General features: G+C 44.8%; 1 protein-coding gene across 1 annotated transcript in view; it reads right to left on the bottom strand.

Annotated features, from left to right (window-relative positions):
- LONP2 (lon peptidase 2, peroxisomal) overlaps positions 1–21,832 on the bottom strand; it is an 885,840-nt gene that overhangs the window by 577,048 nt on the left and 286,960 nt on the right. Inside the window, exon 7 of the mRNA XM_069217806.1 lies at positions 17,974–18,232. Coding sequence (XP_069073907.1) covers positions 17,974–18,232 — 259 coding nt within the window. The remainder of the gene's footprint in view (positions 1–17,973; positions 18,233–21,832) is intronic.

Raw genomic sequence — 21,832 nt, 5'->3', positions numbered from 1 at the left:
GTTAACTCAAACAAATTGAAATTTGGCATCAAAATAGCAAGCTTTACTTTGACATCAAATAGCAATTTGTGGAAATCAACAACACATTCGTAGCACATTAAATCATCAACAAAGCACTTGAGACAAACACAGTCACATTAAATTACCAGCATCGCAATATCAAAATTACACCATTTCAAAAGGCACGAAGAAAAGCTGACAAGGCACAAAAAAATAAAGGGAACAACCAAACAGAAATACCTTAGCCCACTCCTTGCGCATGTTATCCTGTGACCAGGGGAACATCTGCACCTTACTCGGGACTAAGTGAATCTGATAATCTTGTTGATATCAGATCTGGGGTAATAACAACAATTGATGCAGCGAAAGAAAGGAATAACTTCAACAACCATAGGCCCTTTTTGGCCAAACACAAGCTATGCCTAATCTCCTGGATCCCAATCATTCTTGTTCCTTACCATCCGAATTTCACTCTATGTCACACCCAGGGGTAATGCATTCCATCTGTGCCATGCACAGCGGTCCAAGTGAACACACCTCTCACATCTTTCAGATACTAACAGTGTTAAGAAACCGGCAGCACTGAGAAAACCTCTTTAACCTAGTAAGACAAAGGTGTAGGCCCTATATCACACCCAGAGCCTATGTGTACCATCTGTGTCACACCTAGCGGTCCAAGCAAAAGGCACTTCTTAAAACAGAGGTGCTGGCCCTGTGTCACAGTCAGGGCTTATGCATACCATCTGTGTCACATCTAGCGGTCCAAGCGATCAGCAACCCAAAACAAAAAACTATTCATACAATATTCATCTTCCCGAACGCTGATGATCAAAAAAGGTGACTTCTGCTGGGTATGTTTTTTCCTAGTTTGCCATGTGCCAAATGCTAGGAGACTAAGGATCTGATGTAGTCTCTTAACCTTAGGAAGGCGGCTTCACAATGGACCTCCACCCCACAGATTCAGCAGAACTCCTAAACAATTGCAGCTTCTGGCCACCTTTCTTGTTGTGCAAATGTGATTCCATCCAGGCCGGTCCCCTTCCTTCGGTCGCAGTCGGGTCCGAAGAACCAATCAGCTCCTACAGGGCTTGCCAAAATGTTGCTTGAATGTGAATTTACCTTAAAAAACAAAAGACAAAGAGGAGTCTGGCAAAACAGGAAGAGTTTGTTTGATTAAACATTACGGCCGAGAGAGCAGTTAGAGAACCAAGGTTTGAGGCCGTCTCTGGATGTACATCAGTTTGCAGTAAGGTTTTATACATTTCTCTGATTAAAAAACATTCCTTTAAGAATGTAAACAGTTGTAATAGAGTCATAAATAAGGTCCAGATAACAAACGCAGGTAGGCCTTGACCTTGCATGGACACAATGTGGGCCAGCAAGTATGTGTCCAGATGCCGGCTTGAGGGGGCCGTGGTCGTTGTGTGTGTCCCAACTACACGCAGCATCTAACTCTATGGTGTTTTTGGGAATGCATGCACCCCTCTGGCCATGTGTGTTTTATTGTGATCCAATTTCCTAGGACCACTGTGGTGTCGCTGCCCCTATCTGTGGGATCTGGCCTAAGTTTCCTGTTGCACTTCTGTCTGACAGGTCACAGGTGGGGTAACACGTAGCCAGCAGTCAGTAACCTCAGGCCTAGGTCTCAGAGCCTGCCGGACCATGTATCAAGTCGTCGAGGTTGATGGAGAGTTCATGACAGGGGAATCTAATAATGGTGATCCAACTTTATTCGTGTATATGAATGTATCGTTGGGTGCATCAACACAGATTAGTCAAATATTAACAATTTCAAGTAACATACGCCTATGTTGTACATCAATTAAAGGACAAGCTCTTAAATATTCACAAGCTTTTTGACCATCCCTCATGTCTGATGTTTGTATCTGGACTTCTATAGTTCCTTTCTGATATTATCCATGAATTCTCCTTAAACAATCTTTAATACTCAGTATTTTCAAATTTTTCATGAGTATTAATCTTGGTATCGTTTGCTCAAACTCCCATCTTGTTCAATCATTCGTTCCACTCCCAGTTCTTTGATCGGGTCATAAATGTATCCTTTTTGCATGCCTGCTTCAGTGAATGCATAAAGTCCCTTTTCGACAGTCTTTGAAAGCAAAGGCCTGATATTTCGGGTGAGGCCTTAGTCCAGTGCAGACTTTGTAACTCCTGTGGTTCAGCTTCTCACATGCAATCACTAAAGGACAACTATTACGCACAGCTTCAGTTTCGATCTGATGTCCCCATCATGAATTCTCAAACCATTCCAGCTGTCAAGCAAGTGATGCTTGCTGAAATCAGACATTCTTTGCATGAAATGGGTCATGGGAAATGATGAGGCCATCAGTTTGCTTGACAGATGCCAATCTAAGACAATCCATTTAAACAAAAAAAAATTGTTTTTAAATGTTGGCAAAAAAAAGCATTTTGGGACCGAAGCCACCAAGAAGCAAATTGCAGCTGCCAAGCCCTCAATATATGTAATTAAATAAGTACATATATAAATGGTGTGGCGGCTGGGTAGGCTCGGCATGGGAGAAGAATACCCTCAAAGAAGCGAGAACGGAGGAGAAAGCACAATGGAGGAGCTATATTTTTTCTAAATTACGAGAATGAATAATGGGAGAGGCATGGGAAGCAATGTACGAGATTGGGTGAGTAGGGGGAAATGTGAGCAAGAAAGAAGCAGCACACAAGAGAACAAGATAATACACAAGAGAACACGATAATACCCAAAGGGCCAGATGTACGTAGATGCAATTTGCATTTCCTAAATAGCAACTTCATAGAAATCGCTATTTAGGAAATAGAAAATGCTGTGTACCAATATACTGATTTTCAAATAGCAATTTCTACAAAGAAGGACCATATATGTAAATATATAAATGGGTGTGGCGGCTGGGTTGGCTGGGAATGGGAGAAGAAGTGCAGCAAAGCGGCGAGAAAGGAGGAGAAAGCACAACAAAGGAGCTATATTTTTTCTAAATTATGAGAAATAATGGGAGATGCATGGGAAACAATGTACGGAGTTGGGTGAGTGGGGGAAAATGTGAGCAAAAAAGAAGCAGCATGCAAGAGAACAAGAAAATACACAAAGGGCCACTTATATGTAGATGCAATTTTGCATTTCCTACATAGCGACTTCATAGAAATCGCTATTTAGGAAAGGCAAAATGCTGTGTACTAATATACTGATTTCCTAATACCAATTCCTACAAAGTAGGAATCACTATTAGGAAATTGCGAATAAGACATCCCATGCCATTTGTGACAATGGGCCGGTTTTGCATTTCCCAAATAGCTATTTCGTATTAGGAAATTGCTATTTGGGAAATGCAAAACCAAGAATAGCTATGGGCAAAAGGCCCCCCGAAATGCACCCCAAAAATAGTGGTGCACATGTGAAGCACACATATGCCCAAGGAGCAAAATTGCACATGGTTACCATCGACTTGAAGTCAATGGTAACTGCATTTCCTAAATGCCCAATTCGCATTTAAAAAATGCTTTGTACATCTGAACAGAAATCGCAAATAAGTAATCCCTATTTGCAATTTCCTATTCAGAGGATCGCAAATTGAGATTTCTACTGGGTACATCTAAAAAGCCCATTTTGCATTTCTTAATGGCCCGAAATAGCGTTTCGGACCATAAAAAATGCAAAATGGCTTTTGTACATATGGCCCAAATTCCCTTAGAGTGCTGACTAAAAGACAGAAGTAGTGCCTTAAATGCAGGCAACGTCAGCAGTGCAATTATACAAGTCAACCAAACAGAAGAATTGTTGTCCAGATAGTTTTTTTTTTTTTTAAACAAATTACATTTTATTGGTTGCACTTCAAACGGAATCATAGATACGTACATATTTCAGAGCATTGTAGAAAGAAAACACAAAATAAACTAAAACACTCCCCCTCCTCCCCTTCTGTGCCTTTCCTTGTCAAAGCATTGTCATACCTATGGGAGTTCAGCGCTATGAACATTTAGCTTTTGTACACTTTACTTCCGCAGGCCCTTCAGTGTCCCTTGGGTGTCCCGTTGGCCATCACCTCTCCCTCCATATCTGGGGTCTTTCATAAAATCCTAGAGTTCATCTGGGGTTGCAATATTTTACTTATCCCGCCTCCCATTCACCCCATATTTTCTCATAACTCTTTTCCTTACCTCTGCCCGACATATTTCCCTTCCCAGGATTCGGTATCTGTCCATACCTTCCCACCATTCATTGTATCCTGGTGGGGTCCCGGATTCCCACTTCCTGGCTAAGTCTCTTTTAGCCACCGTGAAACCAAGCTTAATCAATAGCTTTTGATACCTGGTTTGATTAGTTTGTCCCTATTTTCCAAGAGTACTGTTTACGGTTTCAGTTCCAGGGGGTTCCCCGTGGCATCCTTCAGGGCCTGTCCCACTTCCCTCCAGAACCCTGCAATATAAGGGCAGCTCCATAGGGTGTGACAAAAAGTGCCAGTGTCCCACAGCCCACAGACAATTTGCATTTGTTGCCTTCTCTCTCTTGTATAGCAAAGATCTTGTATAGTACACACGCTGCAGTACTTTAAATTGTATCAGTTTAAGCGATGCCGGAATGGCTACCTCCGCTGGGAACGTAAGCGCCTCCACCCAGTCGGCCTCCTCTAGCTCCCCACAAGCCTCTCTCCACCTCTCCCATAATGTGTTTCGTGAGGGTTGCATATTTTTTTATTATAGTGCAGTATTTCAGAGAAATTAGTTTCCTTGATATCTCACCCTCCAAAAGTCTTAGCTCCAATGAAGCATCCTCCTGTGCTTCCGACTCTATGGGAATTCTGAAGAGTACGAGTTGCCTTTAGCCAGGCATATTGCAGCCATTGTGTATCTGACATTTGGTACTCTTTTTTCAGGTGTGAAAATGGTACCACTCCAATCGCATCCCATACTTCCACCAGAGACGATATCCCTATGGCGTCCCAACCCCTAAACCCTCTCATGGTGGTCACCCTAGACAATCGTGTGCCCTCCATATAGGCATCCTTTGGGTTAGACGGTTAACCCACCCCATTTTTTTGGTAAGTTTCCACCATATCTGAATGACCTTCGCTGTTGCTGGGCTGACTGCAGGTCCCAGTTTACACCCATATCACCAGTGCAAGTAGCTGTTATTGTGCATGGACTCCCTGTCCACCTGGAACGCTGAGTCCTCCCATGAAGCAACAGCCAAGTGGTTGAAGGACTATGCTCACTTGTGCTGCTTCATTGTATTTCTGAATATTAGGCAGGGCAATGCCCCCTCATATTTTTATCTTTGCAGTGCGCCAAGGACAACTGTAGGCTGCCCATCTGACCAGAGGAATGTGTGGGCTAGGGAATCCTCTCTGATAAATAACGAGTCTGGGATTAGGAAAGGGGAGTTCTGAAGAACATAAAGAAAGCGGGCGAGAGATACCATCTTAAATAATGCGGCCCTTCCCATCAAGGAGACCGGGAGAGATTGCCAGTATTTAGCCTCTGTTTCAAACCTTTTGAGAAGGGGGGGCATGCTTGTGTTATATTAGTGGGAGGGCTGAGTGGTAACCCAAATCCCTAGGTACTTGAACCTGTCTTGCTTCACCCTCAAAGTTAATGTTAGTGTTTAACCGGGCGTTCATGTGTCTACCGGGAATAGCGACAACTTTTCCCAGTTAATTCCAAACCCAGAGACTTCTCCAAAAGCCTGGAAGATGTCTCCCAGACATCCGACCGAAAAAGGTACCTGTGTCAAATATAGCAGGATATCATCAGTGTACAGAGAGACGTTCCTCTTTGCCACTGTCTGTCGGCCATCCCCATATCCACACATCCACACATCCGTCCTAATCCAGTTGACCAGGCCCTTAATCGCCAATGCAAATAGCATAGGCGACAGAGGGCAGCCCCGTCTTATTCCCCTGTATAGTCTTAATTTTCGCGAAAGATAGCAATTGGCTTTCACTTTTGCAACAGGGTTGTCATATAAAAGCCTGATCCACCTCCAGAATTTCGGGCTGAATCCCATTTTTCCAAAGACTCCAAACATATACCTCCATTACACGGAGTCAAATGCTTTATTAGCATCCAGGGAAAGTATTGCTCTCCCTTTGGTGGAGTTTGTTATCAGGGCCAGATTATTATAAAGCCGCCAGAGATTCAATGCAGTGGAGCGGCCAAGTGTAAAACCACTCTGATCCAGATGGACCAAGGTTGTCATTACTTTCCTGAGTCTGATCTCCAGCGCTTTAGCTAGGATTTTGATATCAACATTTAGCAGTGAGATCGGGCAATAGGAATCGCCCAGTCCCTGGACTTGCCCGGTTTAGGCAGCAGGACAATGGTTGCTGAGCTCATATCCCTGGGGAGTTCCCCAATTCGAAGGCTTTTAGGAAGGCTGCATGCAAGTGTGGTATGGTCCACTTATGGAGCTTTCGGAAGAACTCGATCCAAAACTCACTGGGTCCCAGGGTTTCTCCATCTGTAGTAGCCCCATCGCCTGTCAATTCTTCCTCAGTGATATCCTTCTCTAGCTCAGCGCTCTGAAGGGGAGATAGTTGTGCCATGAGACAACTCAATTCTTCCATTACACTTTTGGACTCCCTAATTGTCTCCCCCTTGATTGCCCGTAGTTCTCTGATGAATGAGTCTCTTTGTTCTTTCTTTCCTTTACAGGCTAATAATTTACCTGTCTTGTTACCCATCTCATAGAGGCGTTTACTTTTCAAAAGATATTGGTGTTTTACTTCATTTATAGCCACTACATTGCATTTCTCCCTTTTTTGCACCATCTCTTTATCTCCTGCGGTAAAACTGCATATCTATTCTTTAATGCTATGAGTTCATTTTCCAAGGTGAGTAATCTCTTCTGTCTCTCCCTTCTATCCACCACTTCCCCTGCTAGGACCACCACTCTGATGGTGGCCTTGTACGCCTCCCACAAGGGCACTGGGCTCTGCAGTGAACCCGTATTTTCTGTGAAACAGTGTTGGGATGCTTTCCCTAGATCTTCCACCACTTTTGTGTTTTAGAGTCCCCAGGTGTCCATCCTCCAACCCACCCCTGGTGGTCGGGTTCCCAGGGACATAATCACCTGCAACGGAGCATAATCACTAACTACCTGTGCCAGGTAGGATGCCTCTGTAATTCTATGTAACAGATCTGCAGTGGTATTATTGAGTGGACATTGTGGGCAGCTGAATAATATGAATATCCTCGTTCCTGTCCATGCAAGATTCTCAACACAATACTAAGGCCCACTGCATACAAGAACCCCTCCAGTTTATCAGTGGCAGGGTGCCCTTTCTGCATTTTACTAATTATATCCAACCCTGAAACCATTACTAGGTGAAAATCTCCACCCAGTAGTGTATGGGCTGGTGGAGTTTCCATAAGTACTTCAACTATCTTTTGTAGCACCTCACCCTGTAGTCCAGAGGTTAGGTATACATTTAATAGTATACAGAGGTGTTATCATATTCCCCCAGTATTGCTGTGTAACATCCATATTTGTCCACCCCTGTGCGAGGTTGTGTGAAATGGGAAGGATTGTCGTATAAGCACCATGACTCCCCAAGATCCCGACGGATATTGTGTGTCCCCCACTACCTCCTTTCCATGGCCCTATATTGCATATTCATGAAGTAGGTGTCTTGTAAATTATGTCGAGCTGATACCTAGAGAGTGTCTTGTATATTAGACCCCTTTTGATTTTGTGCCCCAACCCGTTGACATTCCATGTTAAGAAGGATAACTTCTCAGCAAACATCGCAGTAATTCAAGAGTCCATAGTCTTTTTACACATTTAGGATTCTCCCTCCTTAGACCCCCATTGTCCGTTGTAAGTTATCCCTTCAACAAGTAGAATCAAACCTAGCCCCCAAACTACCCCTCCTCCCTACCTTACCATGCAGTGAATTTTTAACAAACCCCTCCAGCCCCCCTCCAAATTCACAGCATGTATCGACCCCAACCCCAAAAGGGAAGGCTTTCTCCCATGTAGTAAACTTCTCTGAGGCATGACCAGGTGCCATCTCTGTGGAGAACCTTCCACTTGTCTGTTTTCAAGTTCCTCTGTCATGTCCCTTCAAAAAGGGGACAGGCCATATGTGTAGCCCCCATCCGGCCCCCAGTCCCATTGCGCCATGTCCAATTCAAGTATTGTTTGTCCTCCGTTTGTCAGCCCAGCAAGTCAGCCATCTTCGAGGTCACCTGTAGAAGCTGTTCCTCCTCCGATCCCCGTCCAATCCGAACTATTCTGTACCACTACCGCACATGTCTGGTGTGAGCTTCCTCCACCTGTTGTTTGTCTGGGTCCCGTTTTTTTTACCCCAGAGGCTTTGGAGAATTTTCACCTATGCAGCCTTCATTTGCTCCTGTGTTGGAGTAGCAGCAGACCCCTTTCGGCTCTTGGTGCCCGTCGTTTCATCTTTTGCTTTGTCCATTGTGTGTTGCCATCCTCTCTGGACGGGTTGTCGTGGTGAAGTCCATGCTTTTCCAGCCATTCTCATGGCTCCTGTGGTAACATTAGGAAGTATGTTTTCCCCCCACATTCAATCCTGAATTTCACTGGGTACATCAGTGCGTATTTTAAATTTAACTGTCTCTTGGCCTTCTTAACTGGGTCAAAGGCCCCCTTCTGCCTCTGGACTAGGTTTGTGTAGTCTGGATAGATTTTTATCTTGTTTCCTTCAATCTTCTAAGGGCCCCTTTTCCTTGCTGTCCAAAGGATCACATCTCGATCTCTGAAATTCATTAGCCTCACTATTATTGGCCTCGGATAAGCCCCCGGTGGCGGTGGAACTGTCAGGATCCTGTGGGCTCGCTCCACTGATAAAAATTTGGAGGGCGTTCCTCCCAGCACTACGTCGCTCCTCCAGGTCTCTATGTAGAAGTCCAGTGATGGTCCTCCACCTTCTCTGGGACCCCGACCAGATGTATATTATGTCTTCGGGACCTGCTTTTAGCGTCCTCCAGTTTGCCTGCTATTATCTTCAGTTTGTTATTTATGAAGGCTGGGGGGTGGTGTCCACCACCTTTGCTTCTTTACTGCCAGCCGGTCCCTCTCAGGCCTTGGCGGCGCCCCACCACCTTGCTGGGCCAAGGGCCTCACTTTCAGCAAGGGGGTGGGGTTTGGGGTGGAGAAGGTCCCAGCTACCACCAGTGAGGCACTATCCAACCCCAATTATGCCTGTGGAGCAATTGCTACTGTCGCCCCCCAGGCTGTTGAGTAGTTCATGAGGGACTTGGAGGGGGGGCCCACGTTGCTCCCCGCCTTCGTATATTACTGTTCTATGAGCACGGGGGGATTTGTGGGGGGGGGGGGGGGAGAAGCCTGCTGCTAACTTCCACCAAAACGCGAAGGAGGCGGTGGTGGGGGAGGGAGGGAAATAAATGTGTACACACAGCATCTTACGGTGCTCTGGGCCTCCAACCGGTCCTGCCTCCTCTGCTGGTCTACGTTGACAAGATGGCAGCCGCCACGTCTCTGCAGTGCCTGGTCGCGCTGTTTCTTCCTGCGCAGCCAGGCTGAACCACTGCCTGTCATACAGGCAGCCCCAGGTACACTCCTTTGACAGCCCAACTCCCACTGGGCTCTGGCCCTGGCAAAGGAGACCTTGCCCTGCTGCCACTCCGCCGTCACGTCACTCACCCTTCGCGGCCCATGGTGGCTTCTTTGATTCTCTGTTTTGAGCTCCTGCGCCTGCCTCCGTCCTTCCCGGGTTCTCCTGGCCACCCGCTCCACCCTCTGTTCCGCAGGCACCCGGGACCCAGCGGGGGCAGAGGCCACATCTATGGGCTCAGGGGGGCCCTGTTTAAGAATGCAGACCCCCCCACTTTTTCGGGCAATGATTGCCACAGCTCTGGACTACGCTTGCTTGGCCATGCCTCTCTTCATTTCTGATTTGTGTTTTTGGATCATTAGAGAAGTAATTTAGCTTGGGTAGACATTGCAGATCCAGGCCAAATTTTTCTAGATTATATTTATAAAAATGGCAGATGTGTTGCACTGAGGATCTAATATTTTAGGAACCATGAGAACTATATACTTAATTTGGTGTCAAAGCACAGGTTCTGGGGGGTCAAGTAATCGTAAGAGAGACAGAAAATAATTCCTCAGGGCAGCCCTTCTGCAATTTTCCAAAATGGCGCTATAATAGAGAAAGAAGAAACATATATATAAATGAAACACATAATGATTTTATCCTTTTATGTAAACACCAAACAATGTTTATGATCTGAATATGAAAAAAAAATGTTTATCAATTCTGTTTTAGACACATTTTCATAGTTCACTTTATTTGTTTTGCGTTCATGGTACATTTGCAGAATGATGAACATTTAAGAAGAGCATATCGACATGGACTTCTTTTTGTAGCACAGGTTTTGCAAGTACATATAAGTTCTGTGGGTAGAGGATTTAGGAATTTCGTAGATTTTAGCACCCCATCACTATCTTCCCAACTAAATTCACACAGATCTTTCTCTACATATGCATGATCTAAGACATTTATGCATTTTCTGATCAAGTAGAACGCTCTTTTAATGTGTCAACGCATAGAATATGATGTCGGTTGAAGGTCACTTAGCAGGACTGATCTCTTGAAACCACTGTACCGAAGCTCGTCAGATGTGTGACAGAACTTGTTTTCCACACATGCACAAGGTACTTTTCTACGTCTTTAAAGTCATATTCTTCTTCTGTCTCAACAAATTCTTTTAGAAACTTCACAGGTTCAGCAGTTAAAGCTCCAAGCTTTGTTCCAATTTTGCACATGTCATCCTCCATAAGAATATGTGCCTTGATAAGAACACTGGGAATCTCTGCGTCAAGTTTCTTGTACAGAATATGAAGCAGGATTAAGGCCCTCATTATGACATCGGTGGTCTTTTCCCAAGACTGCTGATGCCACTGGCGCCAGAAGCCCGCCAGGGCTTGCGGTCTTCCGCCCACCATAATATGGATACTGCATGATTTCCGCCACAATTAGGGCAGCTATCTGGCAGTAGCCATGCTGGCGGGCGAGACTCCTGGGCGGTGCTACTACCTGCACCTCCCCACCCCACCAGAAGGATGCCGCTAGTTGTATTATGGCCATTAATATGGCCTGGCGGTGTCCTGCTGGTGGGGCGCTGCCGGTGGTAGCAGCACCCCTTCCCTGCTGGACGACCTCCTTGTCGGACAAGGTAGGTTGGGTGTCCAACAGGGGAGAGGTGGGTGTCTGCCTGTGTGTTTGAATGTGTGTGTGCGAATGCGTCTGAGTGTTGTGGTGCATGAGTGCCTGTATGAATGTGAGTGAATGGGTGTATGGAAGTGGAGTTGAATGGGTATATGCTTGGTGTGTGGGTTTGCATGTATGTGGGAAGGGAGGGTGGGGGTTGCAGTGATTGTAGGGGGGTGCAGTGACTGTAGGGGGCGCTGTGTGTGTGTACGGGGTGGGGGTGTCAAGTGCATGCTGGGGGGGAGCAGTCTACTGGTGACAGGGAAGGAATTCCCTGTCATTGGTAGCCCTCCACCCATGGTTTTTGTGGTGGTGCTACCGCCACGGTAACCATGGCGGTAGGCCTGCTCATAATGCCGCAGATGGTCTTCTGTAGACCGCCGGGTCGGAGATGAACATCTCCGGCCCAGCGGTTCATACCGCCATGGCGGTATGAGTAGAGATGTGGCGGGTTGGCCGGGGCCAAACTGCCACATTAACCCTGGCGGTCAGGGGCCTAAGTGTCTTTTCTCGCCTGTTCAATAACATACCCATAACTCTGACAACTCTTGACTTATGAACATTGCAACAAATCTAAGTAGCTCAATAATAACATTTGTGCAAGTTGACAGTACAATGACTCGATTGGAGCCATTTCAAACAGCCCACTCAACCTATGGCACAACACGGGGAACAGTGTCCTACAATTTCCTGCTAAGTTATTGAACAATATGTCCTGTACCTTTTGAATATCTCTCTGCAGGCACCAACTCCTCATTGACAATCAGTCCACTTGCAATAATTGGAAATTCAATGTTCATTGAATCATCAGCAATGTTTTGGTGAGTTAATATCTTCAAGTTCATCTTGTTCGATGTTGATGACCAGAATTTATCAAGTTACACAGGTACAGGTGTCGAATTTTAGATGCAGGCAAGGTCAATTGTTCCACTCGCAGACAGTCATCTGATTCTCTCACATTGTTTGATAGACAGTTCAAGATGATTATCTCACATTGTTTGATAGACAGTTCAAAATAACTGTCAAAGACAATGTGCATTTTTTGCAAGGTGCACACCGACTTTGATATCTGTAGAACAGTCTGAACAACCTCTCTAAAGTTTTGCATGGATGAAATCTTGACCATTTGCAAGCCCACAACAAAAGCAGTTTTCAAAGAGGACACCTTTTCGAATTGAAATTCTTCAGTTGAAAGTTTTTTTCCGAGCTCTTGTACGAGTTTGTGCTTCACTGGTTTGGTTGCTGCATCTCCATCAAGGAATGCGTTTGTTGGAAGAAGATCATGCGACAGAACGTCCTTCATAAATTCACCCCTTTCTTTTGCTACATCCATCTCTTTCTGTGCTTGTGGCTGGCTGGACGAAACTCTTACTATGGCAATTAAAAGCATGGAAATTTGGCTTTAGTGGTTATGTCAAACAACTTTTTCTCTTTCAATACAAATCTCTCCTGCTCCAGTTCTGCGTATAGTTTCAATCCATGTTCCAGGACATCTAGTAGATGTGTCTTTATATCGATATCCACATATTGTTTGGTCATAAATTGTGCAGTCGCAAAGGCTTAGTCATTTCAAAAAGTTTTTTTTGCTGCTGCATGAAATGAAGGAGGCTGTCAACACGTTTATTAATATGTTCCCCTCTCTTTCCCACAAGTTCGTGGTGTGGAACAGTTTCAGGAAGGCCCATTAATTCTGAATTTGTCATCTCCCTCAAACCACTGCAAGCAGAAAGGACTTTATGGTAAACTAGCTGCCACTGAGCAACATATTCACTTTTACGTTTCTGACCAACAATTCCCTTGGAGATTTTCTGTGATCTCTGGATCGTCTGTTCCAGCTTCATATCTGGAGCCACAGCACTGAACCTTCCCTCTACCTTTCATCACAAAATGTCTTTGGATTGATTTTCTGTAGAGGTATGTTTTTTTTCCACCTAGCTTCTTCACTCTTTCCATATACCAGTGTAGTGTGGTCAGTTTTACGTATATTTTGCGCATTAGCTTCAGGCCTTAGGCCTCTGTGCACTTTGCCCTAAATATATTTTATTCATTTGCTAACAGCTTAGAGCCTCTGTGCACTTTACTCTAAATGCTTTCTATTAGGCTTCGTACTGTTATTTTACAGAATAGCCAGTTCTACGGTGTTGTTTTTTATTCATATCACACTGTTTTGCCTACTTCAGCACTGGAGTTCTTCATAACATATTCACTCTGTGCTTTAGTCAAGGATACAGTCTGGTACATTGCCGATAGACGTGGTAGGAGTCTAGACTTGCCATTCCTGCGTAGGAACATTTTGTGATCACGATGACATGTTAGTTATAAAATCACTTCCTTGTCCCAATACATGCAAGAGGGAGATTCCGACCAGGGAACCACAACTCGACGCGGACTGCCTCGTTGCAGATGCTGAACCAGATCACAGGCCTTTGCTCAGGTATGAGTGTGTCCGTCTCCCTAGTGATACAGAAAGGCAAGCTAGAAGCTTAACATGCTGTGCTCTAAATAGAACAAGCAGAGGGAGAGTAGAAACGGTTAGGAATTATGATAGCGTTATTCTTATGTTTTACTCTCCTGGTTACTATATCAATCCTACTATGTTGTATTGTTCTGGTTATTGCGGCTCACGCCTTAATATCTAAAATACAGTCGTTTTATTAAAACATTATATAAAACTTATACTGTCTTTGTCATTTGTATATGAGACCATATTGTGAATGAGAGAGTTGGTTTGGATCTGAGTGACCACGACTTCCCTGAGAAGTTCCATAGATGTCATGCGCTCGGCTGCCCAATCATCTCTTCCCCGTGGGAGAAATGAGGCACTGCTAGTTAGCCGGAGCAACAACCGGATTTAGGGTGACAGAGTTCCTTACGCGTGGGTCAGACTCAGTCCCCCACACCGTTATCGATCCTGCTGCCTAGAAATCCAGTAGTCTCATTTAGGATAATGAGAGCCCACGCGACACCAGGATCCATATCTCAGGTAGTTTATGCAATCAAATTCGCAAAACACATTAATCAGTGACTCCACAGTCTTCAAGTGAAACTCCAAATCAACTTCCCGATCAGCATGTACCACGTTTTTTCACAAGAGCTATCATGTGTAAAACATTTCCCTAGTACATGCAAAGTTCTCATTTTTCTACAAATTCTTTCACAAACCCTGTAAACTTGGTTTTCAGGTTTTCTGATTTCGAACTGAGTGTATTGAGCATTGCCCGGCTTTGCATTATGTATTTTGAAAGAAGTGCAACCTGTGCCTTGTTCACTTCTGAGATAAGGTATGCGAAACCTAATTTATCATTCTTGTTCCAAAAAGTATTCCAATGCAATGTTTCTATAGCCTCAGACATGATGAGCATACCTAGAAACAAACAAACATAATGAGTTCCGCTCAATACTGACTGGACTGTTTGGCTTCCAAAGATTTCAGCCTCAATAAGTTCATTGTTAATGCCACATCCACGGAGATAACTTCCTGCACACTGCACTGCAACGCAACTTTTGTCATGTGGAAAACACCCATCATTGGCTAAAGATCATCAAATTCTACTGGTCTGTTCATAAAAATGTCGGCTACAATACGGAAAACACCTTCATGAAAGAAAATTGGCAGGGTAGGCTGGTCTTCAAGCTGAGCATGCACATTTTGGAAAATTTGTTTAGAGCTGTGTATACTGTTACGTAATTGGTGAGTGGAGATGGTATTAATGGTAAAACCCCAATCTTCTTCAGTGGGATGTTATTCTGGGAGATCAGAGCATGAATTCCAGCCCACAGAGGAACTGGCTTTTCTTCATACAGTCTGCACCAAATAAGCGATATGATAAATTCAATTAAATCAGCTTTGCGGACTACAGCATCACGTAGAAGATCCATGTCCTCGACCACTTTGAAACTTTCTACTAGACTGGGATGTGTTGATGGCTTGTAGTGATTCTGCACATGTTGGCAAGGCAGTTGGGTTATAAGTTTGCAGCTTTATTTGTTTATGCCTACAGGTGACACAGCTCGTTTTTCAACAGTTACTTTATTGGTACAATCTTGAAAAAGCACCAAGGCGGCATCATATGTGCTGGATGTTCCCGACAAAGAAGAGCTGTCTTCAAAATCAAAATGATCAAGAGCAACAATTGTAAATCCTTTCCTGGTAAAGTGACTTGGAAGTGGTGTGCTGTTAGATTCACAAGATTTTACAGCATGAGCTACAAACAAGTTCTTGCTCCGTACTATGTCATTATAACTTGTTGGTATACCAATCCCATTCATTGTAGTGATTAGCTCTCTACTTTTGCACTTGTCCTAGATTGCATGGGAAGTCATCATGTTTAGCAGAGGTTTCTTTTTGCTGTGATGTAATTCATAAAACATGATTGGGAAAAGACAGTACATTTGCACAACATAAGCCTATCGGTTCATGGGATTGTCTTCCACTTCTTCACTTATATGTTCAAAGCCACCATCAATGTTGTCGGCTTCTGTTCCAAACTCTAGAACTTTCGTTTTTTTAACAGTTTTGCTTTGCTGATATTAAAAAATGATATAAAAATGTTAAGACAACATCAGGTATTCCTATCGACTCCCATGATTTGCGGAGTTCTGGGGCATCAAAACATTTGTCATTAAATCTAAAATCAAAATCTTTCAGAATGTTTCTTAAAATGGTTCCTTCTGAGTTTACAGAATCCTTTGATCGTATTTTGGCAGCAAGAACTTCAGGCGTAAAATCAGCTGCGAACACCATAAGTGGCTCATTATTTTTGTTAGACTGACAAAAATGAATTCTGTTGTACATTCTCACCAGAAAAATATGAATTTCATTATCATGGATCAATGTAGTTTCATCAATGTTGACCATTATTTCTCTGATTTCACTGAGTGTAAACCCGTAGCCAGCACTTAAGAGTGGCTTTAAGACTTCATTTGCTTTTTCAAAGACTGCAAACTTAAGTTAAGGCTGGTGGTTGCGTTGCTGCTGGGAGCTCATTGTACATTGATATTTTCGAATGGATGCACACATGCAGTTTGGGTGGGCATACAAATCTGCTGCAAATACATTCACCTTGCTGTTTAGATTCTCTACTTTCTGATCAGTTGATGGAAGTGGACAAGAGGTAGCCATCAATCTTCTAAGTGGATGGGCACTGCGTTTGATTAGTGTTGCTTTCTCAAAGACTCAGGGCCTCATTATAACTTAAGCTGTAACCGCCGGGCGGCCGCCAATGTGGCCGCACTCCCGTGGTGCCCATTTGGACATCCCCGCTGGGCCGGTGGGCGGAAACCAAGTTTCCGCCCGCCAGCCCAACGGGGATGGGGGCCGCAACATGGGAGCCGGCTCCAAATGGAGCCGGAGGTGTTGCGGCCGTGCTACGGGTGCAGTTGCACCCGTCGCTCTTTTCACTGTCTGCATGGCAGACAGTGAAAAGCCGCATGGGGCCTTGTCAGGGGGCCCCTGCACAGCCCATGCCAGTGGCATGGGCAGTGCAGGGTCCCCAGGGGCCCCACGACTCCCCGTACCACCAGCCTTTTCCTGGTGGTTCATACCGCCAGAAAAAGGCTGGCGGTCGGGGACTCGTAATTCCCTGGGCAGAGCTGCAAGCAGTGCTGCCCAGGCGGATTGTCACCGCCGGGGCTAAAGTGGCGGTACACCGCCGGCCCCGGCGGTGCGACCGCGGCGCTTCCGCCGCGGTCGTAATAGGGCAAGAAGCACCGCCAGCCTGTTGGCGGTGCTTCCGTCATTTTAGCCCTGGCGGTCTCGGACCGCCAGGGTCAAAATGACCCCCTCAGATTCTTGTTGTGATTCACAGTTTTATGCTATTTCTTGGCTATTTTTTTTCAGGCTTTTTTCCATTGTATACGACTTTTATTGCTTGTTGTTACAATGATAAAATATTTGATTCTCTTCACCCATCAGTTTCAATCTTTTGTGAACTTTGTCTTGCCATATTTCTGCAGCATCTCAAACTCTCTTCTGCCCAGTTGCAGTGGAGGTTAGCTTTTCTTTCAGATTAGTTGACATATTTTTTTATGTTGATCGAGTCCTCAGATTTTGTAGTTGGCAACACTCTGTCAGGAGGTAAAGATTTTCTGCTACCACCTGCTCTGCTCATGTTTACTAATTTGAATCAACGGAAAACCTGAAACAAAACAATATTAAAATACATTTCCACTAAAACACATTATACAGCCACCATTTTCGGTTGCTCTGAGGAGTTGTTTTCTGTGTCTATAAGACTACTTGATCTCCAAAACCTATGTTCTGACATCAAAATGAAGTATATAGATCTCACGGTTCCTGAAACCTTACATCATCACTGCAACACATCTGCCATTTTTAAAAATGTCGTCCAGAAAAAAATCAAAAACAACGGCCCGGATTACCAATGTCTACTCAAGATAAATTACTTCCCTAATAATACAAAAAACACAAATCAAAAATGAAAATTTCTGGACATCAATTTTTTATGGAGGTATATCAAGGGGGAGGACTAAACCATGCCCCAATTTTAGTTGAAGTTTTCAGTTTTTTGGGGAGGGCTGAATTTGGTTTTGAGTCAAGCTATGTGCACGTCCTTTCAGTTGAGTTTTTTTTAACTACTAACACTCGCTGTCTGACCTAGTTACGAGTTCAAGTCATATGCAAGAACACTATTTATTAGTCATAAGCAAAATAAACCGCATGTACAGCATATAAATGGGCAGTATTCTAGCAGTTAAAGCCACCAATTCATTAAACTGAATTTATAAAAAAAAAAAAAACATTTACCTGTGGCCTCTTATGTCAGACTGGTCGCAGACTCCTCCCAGTGCAATCCTATGGAACTCTCTGCCCAGAGTCTTCGCCACTGACCGTCCCACACTGGTTTTCCCTACTCCTGGAGGACCCACAAAGCAAAGGATGGGCCCCTTCAAGTTGTTCTTCAGCTGTCTCACTGCTAAATACTCAAGAACACGTTTTTTCAATTTCTCCATGGCGTAATGGTCATTATCCAGCAAAATCCTGGCTGCCCGAATATCCAAACGATCTGTTGACAAACCAGATACATTCGATAATTTAATTCCCTGGCTAAAATCCAAGCAACACCCATCTTACTTAAATTTCAGATTTAGAATGCATTAAACTTAAAGACTTTCATTTACTTACAAAATTAAATAATAAGTATGCATCTATACCTGCTTACACTTTATGGAATATATATCTGGACAGTTGAAATTTTATGCAATAATGTGAACATATTCAGAGCAGCTCCACTGTGCTAAGGCTGTGCCCCGCTAATGCTTTCTAGCTTCCTCATGTCAGCTATCCCAGGCAGGGAAGAACTGATCCTTCATTTATTGTGACCGATAAATCTTGATGCATCCATCATTCTGGCGAGAGAGGATGCTTTTTTATTTTCAATACTTTATTTAGGGCACTATTAAGCTCCAATTAGGCCACTTGGGTTTGCACAGCACTGTTCAGAGCAAGAGGTTTTCTGAGGCACTAGGTAAACATGGAACATTTGTGAAAGCCATATAAGCTAAGGCAAGGTTACACATTTTGCCAAAGTTATTTGTTTTTCAATTTTATTATTAATTATTTGCCATTCATCAGAGTTATAGTTCCTTCAATTAAGAGGTGTGGCCTCAGAAGATGGCTGACCAGATGTGTAACCAGAGCTCCAGCCTTTCCAGTTATAATCCTGCGCCATCCGGCACATTAACAGAGCTGAAGCGAATGGCTGGCTACCCAGAGGTGCCTTGAACATGGAGGAATAAGGAGGAGAAGGACTGAGGCAAAGGAAAGATGAGTAGCGGAACGCATTCAGCGAGCTGCACAACCGTGCTTGCAGGACTGGGTGGGTGAGATCTGTGCCAAGGTGGGTGTCCACGGAGAGAATGTGGCAAGGTGCTGAAAGTGTACGGAACTGCTTCAAGAGACACTGACCTGCATGGGGGGGGAGCAAGCAAAGGCAAGCGCCCAAGACAGGAAGAATCTGGAAGCAGCTGAGCAGTAAGCTAAGCGTTCACATCCTCTGGACTGGATGGGTGTGGGCAGCAATGAGACGCAGCATAGCTTCATTCCTTGGGTACCTGACTCTGAGGTCCCGCTGGAGACAATAGTTGCGGCCCGGAGGCTTGTTCATTTAGGTTGGATGGGTAAGCAGGAAGATGCCCTGGCCTGAGCGAATAGAACAGTGATTACCAAAGGGATGTGAAGGCTGAAGGTGGAGTAGCCCAAGTCACTTCCCACCCCCGATTTGTTTTGGTGAGTGGTCCCAGGATCGAGGAAAATGTTGAACTGGTGCTGTAGTTTATGGGGATGGGGGTGTTGCTCCGCTGTTGATGAAGGGCCTTTGGCAACTGGGGACTCTGGGCCTGATTTGGAGTTTGGCAGGTTACTCTGTCACAAACAAAACGGATATCTTGTTTGCCATGTTACGATCTCCATAGGCAATAATGGGATCGTAATACGTCGGATGGGATATCTGTCACGTTTGTGACGGAGTAACGCCCTCTGCCAAACTCTAAATCAGGCCCTCTGTTTGGCTCCCCTACTGAACAGGTACAAATTGTAGGCTGCTAGCAGTCCATTGCGAGGCTGCGGCCTAATGCACTGGTGATCTGGACCACACAGAGGCAACCACACGGCCATTCAGGAGCCTCCTGAGCACTGCACACCTCCACATCTAGCTGGCCACGAAGAGCGTGGGCGACTGCAGCAGATTGGGACCAGATAGTTTTCCGCCACATCTGGGGAGGGCCTCTGCTCCACAGGGCAGGAGGAGCTGAAGAGGGCAACCTAGTGTCTCCGAGTCAGATACTGGACACCATCAACAAATCATGTGAAGTCTTAAAGCACAAAACAATTAAATATTATATAGACAAGGGGTGTTGCAGGATGATCACTGCAAATTGGCTGCTAGGGTCACATGTAATGAAGGCGTATTCGGTGAAGTGTGTCTGACTAAGGAGATGCCATTAGGCCAGGAAAAGGAGCTTGCGGCATAGTAGACATACTTAATAAGCCGGCTGAGAATGCTTAAGGGCACAACCAGGAGAATGACGTCAAAGTGGTGGGACAACCTGAGAAAGTGGAGTGGTCTGATGTGGTAGGTTTTCAGGAAAGTGGCTGGCTCATCAGGTGGCACTCAAGGGTCTGTCACTCATTTTTGCTTTGGAAAGTCTACACTGAGTACCTGCTAGACTCCCACAGCTGGGTGAGATGCCGAGGCCAGTGATGGCCACCTACTGCATTACAGAAACTGAGAATTCATATTGCAAAGATCCCGCATGAAGAGCCATTTCCAGGTTGAAAATGCCTCTGTATCCATCTTCACCAACTACACCTTGGAAATACAATGCAGAAGGGCCTCTTACCTGGAGGTCAAAAAAGCACTGAGGGAAATGAATCTGAAATATGTACAGCTATTGTCGGCCTGGCTAAAATTAATGGTTAGAAAAGCACAGGGCTGGGAAGGACTCCGCTTGGAGAAGGGCCTTGCCCCTGAATCATCAAAGACAGAGACACTGAGACTGAGCGGGCCACCAGAGACCCCCTCAAGACCAAATGGAATGAGAGAGAGCGGAGTCACTGGTAACAGCCACCTTTTTTAGGATGCTCTCGCAGAAAGACTCCCAGCGACAAGAACTGTGTGTCAGACCTCAAAAGTTCAGATTCAGAAGGAACAATGGGAGAAGCACCTTTGCTTCTGCATGTTATACTGCAACTAGCTGCCGACTCATAAAGGCCTATGTTACCTCAAGAGGCCAGATGGAACAGCAGAGAGTCAATGGATTACTGCAGGTGGTTGTTATACATTATACTGCTGTCAGGTCACATATAGCCGAGTATTTTTATCTGAGCCACTTGGGTTGTGGGTTCTTGACAGGCTCTGGGTCAGACATGAACGTTAGCCAGAATGGGGAAATGAATAATCTTTCTAGATTGTGCGCCCTCTAGGCTCCTGCAGCTGTTACCCGGGACAGTCTCCATAACACTTTGTAAATGCTGTCTTTTGACACAGATTTCCATTATTTGTTTTGGACAGATAGCCATTGCAAATGACAGGATAAGGTCTATTACTAGCTTAAACAACAATATTACGCACATGGAGTATCTGGACAGCACTGTCCCGGACCATAAGCCATTCCTTATGAGGGTAGAATGGGGCTATCAAAGGGCTCCAATCCCTACATTGAGTTTGTAGATATCCTATCCTGATAAGGAAAAGTTTAGAAAACCCCAGAGGACAGCGATCTCTGAGTACTTTCAGCTTCATAAAAACATGGGATAGCACATTAACACAGATGGGAAGTGTTAAAGATAGTAGTGCAAGATTTCTGCACAGGGCAATCTGCATGATTTAGGAAATCACTGGAAGGAGAGCGGATTCCACTTGAGGGTGATATATATTTATTGGAAAAGGCCCTCCTGCTGAATGCCCTAATAAAGCCTAGGTTAGCAACGGAGAGGGAAAAACATGCAACTGTATGGGAGCAGATGAGGGCACTGATGTACAGAGACTAAACTCTAACCACGTGGAGGGAGGTAGGCTGGGGTGACTTTTGCCATGGCTGATAGAGCCTCAAGGCAAGAGTAGACTGATCACCCGGATCAAAAACACTGAAAGAGAGGTTCAGCA

The sequence above is a fragment of the Pleurodeles waltl genome, chromosome 12, assembly GCF_031143425.1.
Source record: "Pleurodeles waltl isolate 20211129_DDA chromosome 12, aPleWal1.hap1.20221129, whole genome shotgun sequence".
NCBI classification, from domain to species: Eukaryota; Metazoa; Chordata; class Amphibia; order Caudata; family Salamandridae; genus Pleurodeles; species Pleurodeles waltl.
This window is presented reverse-complemented; position numbering and strand designations above follow the sequence as displayed.